The sequence below is a fragment of the Urocitellus parryii genome, chromosome 5 (assembly GCF_045843805.1).
Source record: "Urocitellus parryii isolate mUroPar1 chromosome 5, mUroPar1.hap1, whole genome shotgun sequence".
Lineage (NCBI taxonomy): Eukaryota > Metazoa > Chordata > Mammalia > Rodentia > Sciuridae > Urocitellus > Urocitellus parryii.
The window spans coordinates 5,555,814-5,571,811 of record NC_135535.1 but is presented as its reverse complement, the minus strand read 5'-3'; the positions used below and the strand labels follow the sequence as shown (position 1 = coordinate 5,571,811).

General features: G+C 55.0%; 1 protein-coding gene across 1 annotated transcript in view; it reads right to left on the bottom strand.

Annotated features, from left to right (window-relative positions):
* Efcab6 (EF-hand calcium binding domain 6) overlaps positions 1–12,502 on the bottom strand; it is an 85,086-nt gene extending 72,584 nt beyond the window's left edge. Inside the window, exons 1-3 of the mRNA XM_077798488.1 lie at positions 12,406–12,502; positions 10,225–10,331; positions 5,363–5,595 (exon numbers count right to left, since the gene is read on the bottom strand). Coding sequence (XP_077654614.1) covers positions 5,363–5,595; positions 10,225–10,331; positions 12,406–12,502 — 437 coding nt within the window. The remainder of the gene's footprint in view (positions 1–5,362; positions 5,596–10,224; positions 10,332–12,405) is intronic.
* Between the last annotated feature and the right edge of the window lie 3,496 nt (positions 12,503–15,998).

Sequence of the window (15,998 nt, the reverse complement as noted above, 5' to 3'; positions counted from 1 at the left end):
GGCAAAAGACTTAAGTATGCATAGTCAATAACATGCACATTTCATTCATCTCGGTGACTCCATGCTTAAACAGCATGCTCAGAGGGCTGAAAACCTGAAAGTTTTGAAGGCAACCTGAGAAAACACCACGTGACCTGCAGGGGGCACCACCACTGTTCACAGGGCTGCTCACCACAGCTGGCGAGGAGGCCAGAGGACAGTGGACAACACTTTTTAAATGCCAGAATTGTCAACCCCCATATATCCAGCAAAAATACCTTCTAGGAATGAAAGAGAATAAAGGTACTCCCCAGAAGGCACCTGAGACGACTTGTCTCCAGCAGACCTGTCCTAAGAGACGTGCTGAAGGGTGCTCCTCAGGGGAAGGAAAAGGTACAGAGAGGATCCGGAGCCTTAGAAAACGAGGAGGAGCGGCCGAGGTGATAAGGTCTGGTGACCACAACACACCATCTCTCCTCAGAGGGCCAAAGCACGGAAAGCAAAAATTGATAGGACTAGAAGAAGAAACAGAAAACTCCAGTTATTGTCATTGTCCTCTCTTAGTCATTGACTGATGAAGCAGACAGAAAGCCAGCAAGAATTCAGAGGACCCAGACAATGCTAGCAGCCAACTTGATTGATGCTTCCAGAACACTCTGCCCAACTCAACAGAGGACACCTTGTGCATTCTCCAGCTGGAGCACATCAGGGCCTTAAAACAAACTTGTAAAAGGACTGAAGTCACCCAAAGCCTATTCCTTATCAATAACGGAATGAAACTAGAAATTAACAACAGAGAAGTATTCAGAAACTGTGCGAATGTTTTAAATTAAACAATGTAATTCTAAATAATCCATGGACACAAAAGCATGCATGCCCCAAGGAAATGAGAAAGTATTTTGAAGTGAAGGAAGACAACAACTCTAGCATATCCAAATTCGTGAAACCAGCTGAATGGGTGCCCACAAGGAAACTTGCGGCATTAGGAGCTTATATGAGAAAAGAATGGACTAAAAAATCTGAGTTTCCAACTTTAGAAAACAAAAAGAAGATAAAACTATATTCACAACAAGCAGAAAGAAGGAGTTAATAAAGATAAGACCACAAACCAGTGAAACTGAGAGCCCGAAAGCAATGGAGGAGGCTCAATGAAGTAACAGGTTCTTTTAAAAGATCAATAAGATTGATGAATCTTAGCTAAAATGATAGAAAAAATGAGAAGATGCCACCTATCAGTATCAGTAATGAAAGCAGGACTATTCCTGAACACTCCACAGAGTTTAAAGCAATAATAAGAAATTACTATGAAGCATTTATTGCCCTTCGTTTGTCAACTTCGATGAACTGGACCAACGTCTTGAAGGACTAATTACCAAGGCTCACTCAGGGAGAAATATGAATGACTCTAGGGCTACTAAATAACTGACTTATAGTTGAAAACTTCCCAACAAAGGTCACTTCAGGACTTGATGACTTCATTTGTGAATTCTAGAAAATGTTTAGGGAAAAAAATAATACTACTTCTATAGAAGCCAGAAACAAGATGAGGGGAATTCTTCTAGTAGTGTGACGCCGAAGCCAGGACCTCTTCTTTCCTAGAGGTCATCCAAAGAATAAAAATGTTTGAAATTATTTTCTTTATAAAACAAAGGTCATTCCCTCCTGCAGTGACTGTGAGGGTCCACGGACCCGCCTACATGTCTGTTGTACATCATAGGGTTTTAGCAATGTTGGTTTTGATCTTACTTATCTATTTCATTATCCTAAAAATCTGTGCTCATGGCTCGATTGTTCCAAACTAAGAAAAAGAGATCATGATAAGAAGGAACAAAAAATGATGGAATTGCCCGCAGGAGAGAGTATACCAAAGCGGGCCACCACCAGCTCGTGACCCTTCGGTTCCCTGGCTGTAGTGTTTTACAGTCTCTTTCCAGAAAGCAGCAACACCATCCACACAGTGTCTTAGTAGATTGCAGTGAACACTGTGAAAAATTCAGAGGCCTCACTTCATGCTTAACTGGCTAAGGGACGAGAGTGAGCAGGAAGTTTCACAATCAGAAGATGATGGCACAGACGGAGGACGGCTCAGGCTGCGAGGGCGAGGCACACCCAGCACATAAGCCCAAGCTCCTGAAGAGCACATGATAGATTTCTAAGGGCAAAAGTTCTCATCAGCTAATCATTCAACAGCAAGGACTGGGTCCTGCGATCCTTTGTGATGAGGAGGACACGTGACAGTAGCCGTTCAGCTTCTGTGATGTTCTTGCACCTGAAGGTACTTCACGGGGTTGTAAGTGGGCCAGCCGTCAGGGCGGAAGGCAATGGATGAGGGGGAATGAAGCGAGCATCGGAGTGGCCCTTCTAATTGGTATTCATGTATCTAAACACAAAAACGCTTTGCGGTTATGAAGTAAACAAGATGGCGGGCCCTCTTCAACAAAGTCATGTTTCCGAAGCGTTGTGTGTTGATGACGCAGGTGGAAGTGAAGGCCGGAGGGCAGAGGGGCCCAGGGGAGAGGCCAGAAGGCTCCCTCCTCTGCCCACACCCGCCCACCTCCCCTGGGCCTGCGGAGACCAGTCTGCTCTATCCCACCCTTCACTGTGGAGCCAGGTGGAAGGCCTCCTTGCAGGCCTCAGGGTGGCAAAGGGGCAGGACACGAAGCCCAGCACAGCACCTGGCCCTGGAGGCTGGGCTCGCTGAGGCAGCACCTGTTTGGACTTCAGAACTATCATTCCCCGACCCTGGAAGCCAAGCCAGGTCCCGCTGGCTCAGCCTCTCCTGCTAGGTGCCATCCTCCCTCTGGATTTTTCTAGAGCACACTTGGCAGCACATGAACCTCCCTGCCTGGTGACACTCCGCCTGGCACACCTGCCTCTGCCAGGGCCTGCCGCTGGCCTCCCCTCCACACCCACCAGGCAGCCCCTCCTCCACATGCATCTGGCCCCGCCTCCTGAACGTGCTCAGCTCCCCCCTCGGATTTTCCAAGTGCTGTTCCCGGGCCTTGAATGACCTTGCCTCTGGCCTGCACCTGGGGGACTCCCACTCCCATTTCAAGAGGAGTGAGATCTTCACGCCTGAGCACCTCAGTCGCCCTCCTGCCCCCTCGCTTCCTGTGGCCTTCAGGAATCCTGCAGTTCAGTGTAGCTCTTCATGTTTGCTCCTGTCTCACCCTCAACCCCCTACACGGGAGCAGCTGGGTCCTATTCAAGGCGTTTGCACCACCCGGCCCTGGGGCAGCATCCCACAGAGCCCCCTCTTAGTAAACATCTAATTCAGGGACAAATAAATACAAATAAGGAGGTTAAGTCACTGGAAGGGGGAGATCACATTTTGTGATGGAATTTCCATGTCCCTTCTGCACACATCCTCCAGAAACTTCTTTGGGAGGATTTGTTTGTTCTGTGTCAATGTCAATGTTGTGAGATCAAGCCTCAGATCAGAGCTCCTCGGGACCTGAGCCATCGGGGGCAGGTGTTCAGCTCACAGGTCACATGATCGTTTCACTTAGAAAGAGACTGCAGTCATTTTCTAGCCTTTTCTTTTTCTTTTTCTTTTTTTTTTTTTTAAGTATCAGTTAAAATAAACCCAATGAATTCAAGAGGGGAAATTTAATGAAGTTCAAGACCAGAGGGCCTCCTGCAGCCTTGCCAAGTGTCACAGCAGGCTGGCACAGTGGCCGTGGCTTATGGGTGCTCCCTTTGCTGGTCAGAAGGGTGCTTGCCTGAAGCCCCTGGGCCAGGAGCACGTCCACATTATGCTGGGTCGTCTTGTCAGGAAGCACACCTTGCTGCCACCTCTTCACAACACGAACATGATAACCACGGGTCAAGGAGGGGCTGCTCATCACACCTGTCAGCATTCAGCAGGCCTCAGCAGGAGCTGCCTGGGACAGGTGCGGGGGGGGGGGGGTGCTGGGGGCCCCACTATGCCTCAAGACACATGCATCTTGCAGAGAGGAGGCCGAGAGTACAGGGCACTGGGGCTCCGCGGAGCACTGAGGTGCTCCTGCTGGCCAGGGGCGAGGCTGTGCAGGGTGGGCAAGGGTGGGGGGCAGCACTGCTGTGAGGAGCTGAAGGTGTCCCTGCATCTCCTAAGGCAAGGGGCTCGGCCAGCATCTCAGTCCTACCATGGCCTGTGGCTGCCCTACTCCCACCTCGGGCATGATCAACATCTGGAGGGGAGGAGACAGGAGCATCTACCAGGGAAAGAGCATCTGCAGGAAGGTGACCAGAGCCAACTCTTGTGTGGCCTTCCCTGGCCTGCCGCTGGCCCCGGGGAGCGGCTAAGTCTTTGGCAGCATTCAGAGTGCCTAGGCGTCTCCCAAGCCGCATTCTCTCTCTTTTTTTTTGGTGGGGGGCAGGACTGGGGATTCAACTCAGGGGCACTCGACCACTGAGCCACACCCCCAGCCCTGTTTTGTATTTTATTTAGAGACAGGGTCTCACTTGAGTTGCTTAGCACCTCACTTTTGCTGAGGCTGGTTTTGAACTTGTGATCCTCCTGCCTCATCCTTTCCAGCCACTAGGGTTACAGGTGTGTGCCACCGTGCCTGGCTCAAAGCCTCATTCTTATTTTTTTTAAATATCTTTTTAGTTGTAGATGGACACAATATCTTTATTTATATTTATGTGGTGCTGAGGAGTGAACCCAGTGCCTCACACGTGTGAGGCAGGCGCTCTACCACCAAGCTACGGCCCCAGCCCTCAAAGCCTCATTCTTGAAAAGCTTAAAAAAAAATACACATCTGACTTCAGATTAATTAATGGACATAAAAATAAGTGTAGGGGGCTGGGGATGTGGCTCAAGCGGTAGCGCGCTCGCCTGGCATGCGTGCGGCCCGGGTTCGATCCTCAGCACCACATACCAACAAAGATGTTGTGTCCGCCGAGAACTAAAAAATAAATATTAAAAATTCTCTCTCTCTCTCTCTCTCTCTCTCTCTCTCTCTCTCTCCTCTCTCACTCTCTATTTAAAAACATAAATAAATAACTGTAGGTATACACTGGAACGCCTCAAAAAAAAAAAAAATACTGGAGCTGGGCACAGTGGCCCACCCTGTAATCCCAGCAGCTTGGGAGGCTGAGGCAGGGGGATTGTGAGTTCCAAACAAACCTCAGCAACTTAGCAAGGCCCTGAGCCACTTAGCAAGACCCTGTCACTAAATAAAATATTAAAAAGGGCTGGGGATGTGGCTCAGTGGTGAAGCACCCTGGGTTCAACTCCCCGTCCACATAGAAATACCGGAAAGAAGTCCTGGGAACATAAATGATGCCCGGAGGACGGACGGTGGCTGTGTGTTCCGCTCACTGTGTTGACACACGTCTTGCTGCAGCTGCTGGCCAAGCCCAGGCGCATATGATGCGGAAGAGCACCGCCCCTTACCTGATGAGTCTTTGAGGCGCATCATCTGTTCTGGGGGTTCTCTTCTCACACAGATGTTGAAATTCCCGGAAGTTTAAAGTGACGGTAACCCTCAAGCCAAGAAGGCCAAGGAAACGCTCGAACTCCTGCTCCTTCAGGTTGAGCCGGAGCTGCAGCAGCAACTTGTGCAGGTCGTACATGCTGATGATGCCGTCCATGTCGGTGTCCATCTTGAAGAAGGCAGCGTAGGCGTCCTGAAAACAGAGCGCCGCTCAGACACACACACCACTCCCCACTGCAGGGGCAGTGCACAGCACGGGGCGGCGTGGCCAGGCTGCCTGCTGCCCTGGAGAGTCCACCCTGCCCTGCCCTCCCTGCGGGCTCGGCTTTTCTCAAGAGCCACACATTGCTCTCCAGCCCTCTCTCTGTCAGGCCAGGAGCCGGAGAGGGGACAGAGTGGCTTCTCTGTCCCTTCCACTCTGTGACACCTGTGCTCCTGCACCCAGAGTGAAAAGAGCACACTGTGACTTCCCAGGACCATCAGACCCTGTGCATGGCACTGCCATGAGGACTGGCCACTTCTGTCCTGGGCAAACAAATACCGTGCTGCATGTCACCCAGAGGAGACCCCCAAAGGCCAGGGCTCTCCCCAGGCCTCTGCCCAGGCCCCGCTGCTCGGTCCATGGCGCTGAGGGCAGATGAGGAAACAGAGGCTCTGGGTCTCCAGGGCTCCACCCTGGAGGCAGGTGGCTGTTGCAGATCCCAGCTCTGCCACCTACTAGCTGTGGGGACTCAGGACAAGACATTTAACCTTGCCACATTCTCTAAAGTGGGGATGATAGAGAAGGTTCCTCCACCCCTGCAGGTCCTTGTGGGGACTGAACACACTAATACATGCAAAGCTCTTAGAGTGGTGCCTGGCACAACCAGTGCTCTAAGTGCTGTTGGTCACAACTTCTATTGCCCAAGGTCACACGGCAGGGTGGGGCTGTCTGAGCCAACACCCCGTCTCTCCCCAGTGCTTCCTATGTCAGGGCTTGAAGAGCTGCAGATGTGGCCTCAAGCCCCCACTTCCATCAGCATCTGATTCGGGGCCTCGCCCGGGGGTTATCTAACCATCTGGGGACTGCCCCGTCCTTTGTGGTACAGCTCTCCTCCACAAGGGGCTGTTAGGGTATAAAGCCAGCCCTGCTTCGACTCAGAGTCTAGAGAAGGGTTCCTGGATTTGGCGGACAGGCCTACCTGTATTCATTCACCAAACATTTTCCAGCACCTAATATGTGCAACCACTGTGCTAAATACTGTGGAAATTAATTGGAAAGCTTCTGCCAGGCAGCGGGAGGAAGGTCAGACCTAACCAGCCCGCAGCCCCCGCCTGAGGGTTCACCTGACCACAGCCCAAGCCTCTCACACCCTCCAGCCCACATCTCCAACAGTTTGGGGGCATTTCCTCTTGGATGTGGAAGCAAGCTGAGTCCTGCACTGAGCCGCTCCACACTGTAGACAACGGTGGCTTTCAGGCTGCGCCTGCCCGGAGCTACTCCATTTGGCAGCAAGTGCAAAGGACTTCTGCAAGGCCCAGAATGTCCTGATGTTGCAAATTCAGGGCTTGTCAAAAAGAATGGCCCAGCTGTGCAACAGAGTCATAGGGCACAAACTCATAAATAATCGTGCTAATAAAAAATCACCCTCTTAAACTCTGAATTAAAGCAGAGGCACAGAGATACGTGGATGTCCCTAACCCATGAGCTGAGCAAGCCCACCAGACCTCTGAGTGCTGCGCCCGTCCCTGAGGCCCACTCGGGAGGGGCACCTGAGATGTCATCTGTCATCTCGTCAGGCCAGCTGGTGGCAGGCAACGAACTCCTGACCATTCCCCGTGGCTTCAGCTTGGATAGCTCTCCCTGTGACGCAGCCCACTTCAGAACTGCCGTCGTCCACTCCTGCGCTGCAGTGAGCCCCATGCTTTGAATGAGTTCAGCGCCTGAGCAGAGCCACCAGCCTTGAACAGGCTCAAGGGTCCACTCATGCTGCGGGCAGCCCAGCTGGGCTCTGAACCCACTGACCCCCCTGCAGCGACTTCTTTTGCATCTGTGTCCACTCTCCGCCTTTGCTTGCAGTTCTGCCTCTTTAAACCTGAGGCCACTGTTAACCTTATTGGAGCCACTCTGTGATCAATAGATCTTTGGGCAAAGTGTCCTGTGTGACTGGAGTTTTATAGATATTAGTAATAAGACTGGTGTGTGTGTGCGTGTGCACGTGTGTGCGTGTGTGCACAGAGCTGGGGTGAAGGCTGGGGCCTCGTGCATGCTGGGCAAGTGCTCCACCACTGAGCTCCAGCCCAGCCCTAGTCATTAAGATTGCGGTGTATAAAAGAACTTGTGACTGACCTGCTCATGGCTACCAAGTGAACCGTGAATACTTGGTGGTTAAAGTCAATGAACTTGATGTAGCTAGTTAATTTGCAGTTATTCAATAAATCCTGACATTGTGGAAAGACATGTGTGATCTCTGGTAATGACAAGGCTCTCTTGCGACAGACGTCAAACTGAACAAGGCCAAAATGAAACCTGGGTGCCAACCCTGCCCCACGTTCCTCCCCAGGATCTCTCTTCTTGGCAAGGACAGCTCACTGTTTTAGGCGCTCAGACCACATATCTCCGAGTCCCACTGATCCCTCCCTTTCCCTCACGCCCCACAGGCACCTGCTGGCACTTCTCCCTGTCCCACTGCCTCCACCCCCTCCCAGGACCCAGGATTCCCCAGGAGGCTGCACAGGCTCCTGGCTCCCATCCTGTCCCCACTGTCCACCCTGCACAGCTCCAGCCAGCTCGTGCGGCTCCTGTCCCGCCCCTGGGCTGTGCCTCACCTGGCGCCCGGTCCCAGGATCCTCTCCCCTGCCCTGGGCTCCTCCCAGCCCTTGCTACCCTCAGTGTGGTGGCCGCAGCTGCAGTGCGGGCTCTGAGTCCTCCTGCCGCAGCACTAGCACCGCGCCCTGTGGCTGGTGGCAGGACCTGAGCTGCAGGCTACCAGCTTACGAACCTCACTCATCCCTGGATCTCAGGCTTCCCCGTCAGCGTGGGGAACAAAACAGGCCTCACCACAAACAGAGGGTCAATTCTGACCATGGCGTCTACTCCGTGTGCGGCTCTGGGTATGTCTCTGCCCACCTCTGGCCCTCGGTTTCTCCAGCTATAATATGGGGACACTAAATCCTTCTGGACAGGGCCAAGTGGGACTCGAGGCGATGTCAAACTGATGGTGTGCACAAACCTTCCGGGTCACTGCCTCGCAAGTGGTGTAGGTCTCACTCATTCCAAACAGTGAGTTGGCCCCTACTGTGTGCAGACACTGTGGCAGCCACGGGGTTACTGTCTTGAACACACAGGGGTGACTCAGGCTCCTGTTTCATCTGCTTACAGTGGCTCAGTGCCCTCGGGACACTCGAGGGGGAGGGGAACCAATGATAAAAGAGTGTCCCGTCCCCCCCCCCCCACTGATCTGAAGGGGCGCATTCACTGGCCAAAGGGGAAGGAGAAGCATCCAGGCAAGGAACAGAATGTGCAGAGGCCAAGAGTATGACGGAGCGGGAGAGGGTATGAGTGGCAGCTGAGGGCATGCCATGCCGGGGCAGGGCCAGGCCTATGGGCCAGGCAGGCAGGGCCAGGGCGCAGCCTAAGAGCTAAGCAGCACAGATCAGAGCCCCACACCGACAAGACTGACCCGCAAGGCCAGTGCCCAGGACGGGCTGGGAGTGGAAAGCCAAGCGCTGAAAAGTGACTGACCCTACTTCGGTCTCACTGTCACGTCCTGTCTGGTTTCAAAAGACACAGGGCACAGGGGCACCTGCCGGGCACAGGGGCACCTGCCAGACCCAAGGGCATGCCGGTCCAGGGAAGCCGGCTGCAGCATCCTTCCTAGCCACATTTCCAGGTGAGCCCCAGGCCGACACCAGCCCATGGGGGGGGCCTGGAGGGCCTGGGTGTGGCTCTGCTAGGGACATGTCCAGGTCACCAAGGGGGTCTGTCCCTGCTTCCCCACTACCATGGCAGCTCGAGCCCTGGGTCTGGGCTGTCAGGTGTGATGAACTGTCTCAGCCTGGCTGTGGGCTGCAGACTGGCCAGGGCTGAGATGGCCATCTGGGTCCATTGTGACAGGGCAATGACACCATGAGTGCAGCACTTTGAACTAATCAGAAAGTTCACAAACACAAAACAGCGTGGGTTTGGGGTTTTTCTTCTTCTTCATATTGATGAGGTGAATGTTCAAGGACAGGCGCTCAGTAGGTCAAGTGAAGGGTTAGACCTTCTCATTCCAAATTCCAGACAGCGCTCAGTCCACCGGGCATCCTGTGAGGGAGCCCAGGCAATCTGCACCCTGGCCTATCTCCTCCCAAAGCTAGTGACGGGTCACACCTTTGTTTTACCCCCAGGTTTAAAATTCCTAGAGTGGGTGTGGGTGAGGTCTCTTCCATCAACTCCTTGTTTAATTATTTAAAACAGACATTGCCTTAGCCTTAGGACACGCAGGACAGCGTTCCCTGTAGCCAATGCTGGTGGAGGGAAGGAAGCTGTGGGGCTGCTCCCTCCCCGACTGGGACAACAGGGAGGAGAGGGGCTGGAGAGGGGCCTGGGCTGCCACGTGCAGGGCAATGTCAGCAGCTGCCTGGCCTCTGTCTACTGGCAGCAGGTAGGGGCCCACCAGGGGCCAGCACGTTGGGCACAGCTGCTCCTGTCCTCTCCTCCTCCAGCAGCCACACTGCCCACCCGGCTGGGCTTCCTTCTTCAGAGAACCTGGCCTTCCCCACCCAGAACCCCTGCCTCCCCACATGGGTGGCTGTGCCACGGGGTGGGATGGGTGGAGCCGCAGGTGGTCCTGGTTACCTGGAAGTGCTCCTTCAGTCTCCTGGGGAAGAGCTTCAGGCACTCCTCGGCTGTGATGAAGAACCGAGCTGGAGTCTGAGGGGGCGTGGCCTCCTGCCGCCTGTGGTCTGCAAGGAGACATGGCAGCCCTGAGCCGACTTGGGAAGGGGAGGAGAGCAGGGAAGCAGGAGGAAGCCCGCTGCAGCCTGTCTGGCTCCCCCTCCTTCCAGGTCTCGGGAAAGCTCCCCTTACTGCTAGAGGGGCTGTCCCAACCGCAGGGACGGGTCCCCCAGCTGCACGACAGGTTTATGTCTGCAGTCTCCGTCCTTCCGTCCTCTCCTTCATCTACTGATGCCCAGAGGCACAGGCAGGAAGCTGCCTCTTCTTTGGTCTCTAGATCCATGCCATAAGGACAGGAATGTGTGATTTATCCCCTATCATCAACTTGACAGCCACTTCTTGACCACCAATCTGTTAGATGTCATGCAGGGGCCGTCACACATTTTTTGATTCTTCTAACAACCCAAAGAAGTGGACTCTCGTGCCTTGTTTAAGCCCAAGGAAGTTTACCATAGCTATTCACAGAGGACGACAGGGGCTCAGAGGGCTCCCCAGCCTGCCCAGGTAGGGATCTTACAGCACAGCTGTTCAGGCCAACTGGCTTCCAGCGCCCAGCTGGTACGGTGCCCTCTCCCTTCCCTAAACTGAGAGAGAAAGTGCAACCTCTACTCAAAACCCAGTCGGTTCCACCAGGCCTGATCATCTGAGCACGACCTTGTCTAAAGCCAGGCCACCACCCGGACATGGTTGCAGACATGACTCTCTGAATGTTGTAGCCAAGCTGGCCCTACCCCCACAGGGTGTGATTTGCAGGAGATGGCCAGGGACAGGGCACCCAGAGCTTGTGGGCACCCTCTGGTCCAGTCTTGAGCCTGGCTTCTGCCCCACCCCTACCTCACAGTGGGGGTTTACTTCCACATGGGGATGCCCTGCCCCCTCCACAGGGGCCCGCCACCTGCCCCAGCATGGGGCTGTCAGAGCCTGGCTTTCCTGCCCCACAGCACCTGGCCCTGTGGGGGCTGGTGAAGGATGCCAGGCTGCTCACAGGAGCACAGGGGACAGGTCATGGAGCAGGAAAGGGACGGGCAGAGGACAGGGATGGATGCTGACTCTGCTCAGTGGTGGCCTCACTGGCTGGGTCTCAGGCAGGCCTCCTTCCCACCTACTCTGGTCCCTTCTCTGAAGGAGGATGCACCTGTGTGGCAGAGCGGTGACCTGTGCTGTAGGCTCCTCCCCCCAACTTTCATTTTCCTTCAGGGGATCAAACATACCCAGGGCAAGCATTGGAATTCTAGAGGGCCAAGCTGCTCACTCTGCCTTCCTCCCTCAGCAGGGGACCTCCTGAAGCTGGCAGACGTGAAGCTGGCTGGGGCTGGGAGGACCTCTGGGCTGACACAGAGAAGCAGCCACCTCCCAGAGCCAGCAGCAGGAGAAGGGCTGCGCACACAGGGCTGCTGTGGCCCAGCCAGCCTGGCCAGTGTGTGCAGAGAGAGAGGAGGGAATTCCACCAACCGCATGCCTGGCCCCTGCAGTTTTGTGCCAGGGCCTCAAGCAGACAGGGCAGGAGGCCCCTGTCCCTGCCCTGGGGCAGGACTGAGCTGTCAGCCTGAGCATGGTGGACAGCAGAAGGAGGTGATGTGGCTGGGGGAGGGACCCAGCAGGGGTGGGGGACCCAGCCCACCTTGACCTCTCACACCAGATGGGTTTCCTAATTTCCTCACAACTGTTGGGGTGGGAGGTAGGAACCGTGGCTGGGTGACCTTGGGCACACCAGTGAATCTTCTAGAATCTCTGCCTCCACATCTGTCAGCAGAGAAGGGTACGAACTGCCCTGCCTGCTGATAGCATTATTAAATACAGGTCACCAGCATAATTTCAGGCAGAAAAATCCTAAGGGACATGAGGTCTGACTGGGGTCTCAGGGAAGACACAGGCTTGGGAGTCCATTTTAGAGCCATTAGGGTCCTGGGTTTGCAAAAGACCCAGGCCCAGTCCCACCCTCGCACTCTGTTTAACTTAGTCAAAGGAAGGGCTGAAACCCTAAGGTTGAGCAAAGTGCCTGAGTCCAGTCCAGGACGCAGGCGGCTCAGCATCTCCGTGGAGGCCCCAGCAGGCTGGGGTGCCCAGGCTTGGCCTCAGTACCTTCGAATCCTGCCGCAAAGTCAAGGTAGCTCATCCCCTCCTTCTTAAAGCCCATCTTTGTAGTCAGCTGAGAGAACTGGGTGTCGTCCATGGGCATTCCGCTGTCTTCCAGTACCTGGCGAAGGGAGGTGAGGGTGGAGAGGCCCTGGTCACCCTGGCCACTGCTCAGTGACCACCTCCCACTCTGATTGTTGCTCCACCCCCAGCCCAGCATCTGAGGGCGGGGCCCCCGGGTCCCTGGGCCCAGCACAGGGCTGGTGTTTGTTGAGCATGTGGAGAACAAAGGACCCGGCAGCAGCCCTGGCTCAGCCAGTGAGGCCCCGGCCCAGGGCGCTCAGCAGGCCTCTGCAAAGGCCCTGCCACCCACCCACGTCCCTGTGGTGGCCACTGCCGGGGCTTTGGAGTTTACACTCACATACATTGAGGGAAACACAAAACAAAGCAAGGCAGTGTGAGGAGGGAAGACAGATTTCTACAAGTCTAACATGACCCACAGGTCACACGGCAAGCTGTGTGGCCGGTGACAGGGGGATCCATGGCCACCCCACCCCCTCCCTGTGCTAGCCCACTCCCTATAGGTTGTTCCTGACCCACCAACGCCTGTCCCCCCTGTGCATGTGGGGGTGTGAGCACCTGGGAAAGCACCCTTCCCTGTATGACAAACATCACGGTAAACATCACCATGGAACTGTCCCCATACCAACCCCCAGAGAGGCAGGTGGCCGGAGCTGCTCCAGGGCAGATGATGACCTTTGACCACGGCCAGCGGGTCCACAGCCCAGACAGAGCTGCCCGCCTGGAAAGACGGCACCCAGAAGGGATGCTGGGGGACCCCGGCCGACGGAGCACACCACGCTGCTGCTCTCACAGTGGCGAGGAAAACGGGAAAGCCCTGCTCCCCTCCCAGCCGAGGACACAGAGCCACAGCTCCACATGCCCGTGTGTCCATGGGCCAGAGTCCTCCAGGATGACCGACCTCCCGCGTGGGACAGAGGACAGAGGCTTTTTTGCAGGGCTGAGTGTGCAGAGGGTGTTGGAGAAGGGGATGGGGCAGACGCGGACTTAACGCATGCCAGATGGTTCTGGAGCCACAGGAAGCCCATGTCTCCCAGTGGAAGGCTGGAGAGTCCAGGTGCGGGTGGGGACAGGATCAGGTAGGACCGCGGCACAAGTCTACCTGGGCAGCATCGTTATGGTCACCAGTGTGGCAGTGTTTATTGCCACTTCAGGCCAGGCCCTGGGCTGGGCTCTCTCCAGACCCTGCCCAAAGCTCATTTGATCCTTATCATGAGCCCTGGGAAAGACACTCTTGCAAACCCGACTGGACACCTGGGAACGGAGGCTTGCCCTGATGGCCTGACCAGGGAGCAGCAGGCTCAGGGTTCAAACCTGGTTCTGAGTCCTAACTGCTCTGATGAGCCCCATGGGGGATGGGTCACTGGGCTGGACAAAGCCGGGGAGGTGGAAAGGACAGGAAGCCGGTCGGCAGAAAGTAGGGGAGTCGCCCTGCCCTGGACCCTGGCACCCCCGACCCCAGCATCCAAATTGGCCACACAGGAAAGGCTTAGTGGAGCCCTGGTGACAGGAGAGGGCAGGAGGCTGGGAGGCCGGGGTCCAGGAGGAGAGCCCCTCTCCCACACAGGGACCAGTGAGCATTCGGCTGCAGTTCAGATCTGGCTCTGGGCAGGGACCCGCACGATGGCAGGGCTACCTCCCGCTCCTATTGTCTTGGTGTCACCCCCTGTGGTGTGCAGGAAGAGGACGGGAACCTGTGGCTTGCTCTTTGTCTCCTGTCTACACAGTGACATGACCCATCTGAATGTGGAAGTGGTCACTGCCTCTTTCCTGGCCCAGGTGGAAGCTAAGAGTGAACCAGCCACAATGGGCTGGAAGTGTCCCTCTCCCTGGGGAGGCTGGGCTGGGGGCCCAGTGAACAGGAGGCTGCAGGTAGCCACACAGGGGGTGACAGGGGAGCAGATGGATTCCAAGGCCGTCCCCAGGGCCTGCCTGGGCCCCGGGCAGGCAGTGCACGCCTGGGCATGCTGTGCCATCTGCACCATCTGCACGGGAGCCTCGGCCCAGCCCTGCGGAGCAGCCGGTCCCAGCCCGGATGGCAACAGCACAGAGGGGAGGCCACAGCCCACGCACCAGCACCCGGAGGCAGTCGGCCTCTGCAGCGAATAGATGGGCTGCTTGCTTTGAAAAATAACTTTATATTTTGAAAACAATTACACATGAATTATTCATGGTGAATTCCTCCTGCTCGGTCCCTTCACAAAAAACATATGTAAAGAACGGGAAGAAAACGACCGTAGGCGAATGTTTCCCAGCCTGAGGGCTTTGAGCACCGAGGGATGTGGTAGGCCTCGGGCAGCCTGTCGGGCTCAGGAGCAATCCCCGCAATCCCCTAGGGGCCGCACAGCGCCCAGAACCCAGCCAGCCTCGGAGGCGCCCCAGAGCCTTCCACCAACACCAGCGTCTGGATCCTCCCCAGCCGCACCCCACACTTCATTTCTCAGAAGGACACAGCTGCAGATCAGCTGGATTTATCACAAGCTCAGAGGCCATTTACAATGCCACGTAAGGTGGGTGACACAGTGACAGATTCAAAATGTTCACCCATGCGCGTTGTTTTCTCGGGCCTTTTCTGGAAGTGTTTCTGAGAAGCTCTTCGCAGAGTGACAAACGATGGTCTGGCATTTTCTGATTCACCAAATTGTTACTTCTGTCACCGCTGGGACCTACCATTTCGGTCCTAGCTGGGCTCTCCGAAGGCAGGTGCTGGCGTGGGTGGTGGCTGCGTGAGAATCAGACTTGTCTAAGCCCCGACTGCAGAGAGCCTCTGAGAGAGTCCCCCCCCACCGGCTTCCGCGGGGGACACCTGTCCTCCAAGCCTCTCGGCACACTGCGGTGGTGTTTCTCTAGGAACCCCGACACGTGCAGACCACTCGGAGTCAATATCGTGCCACCCCCACTTAAAAAGGTAGAGACCTTGTGACCACACAGGCCCGTCCCTTTCCTCACCATGGCTGTCACTGTTTCCATCTACATTTGTCACAAACCCCAAAAGACAAGGCTGGAATTTGTGTATGGACATTTCTATGCATTTTTTTTTAATTCAGAAAAAGCAGTCCTTTATATTCAACCAGATATTTACCATTTCTAATGTTCCTCTTCCTTTCATGAACATCTGGGTCCCCCTGGCATCAAATTTCTTGGGTCCCAGAACGTCCCATAGTACTGCTGGGAGGCAAGATGGGTCACAATGCATTATCTTTTTGTTCTTGCTCTGTTTTTCTTAATCTGAGAACATCACCTTCATTCTTAAAAGGACACTGGCTGACCTCGAATTCTGAGTCTGAGGCTTCGGCAGCCCCTGGCTTGGCTCTGCCCTTCAGTCCATCGGACCAGTGTTTCTTGGTCTCCATTGTCTCTGATGAGGGGTCAGTGGTCATTCAAATCATGGCCTCTTGGTCGTAAGGCATCACTTTTCTCATACTTCCTTTAAGATTTCCTTCTTCAATTCTTGTTTTCAGAAGTTTTTCTGTGATTTTCTTTGGATTTATCTTAGTCTGAGTTTCCTAAATCTATAA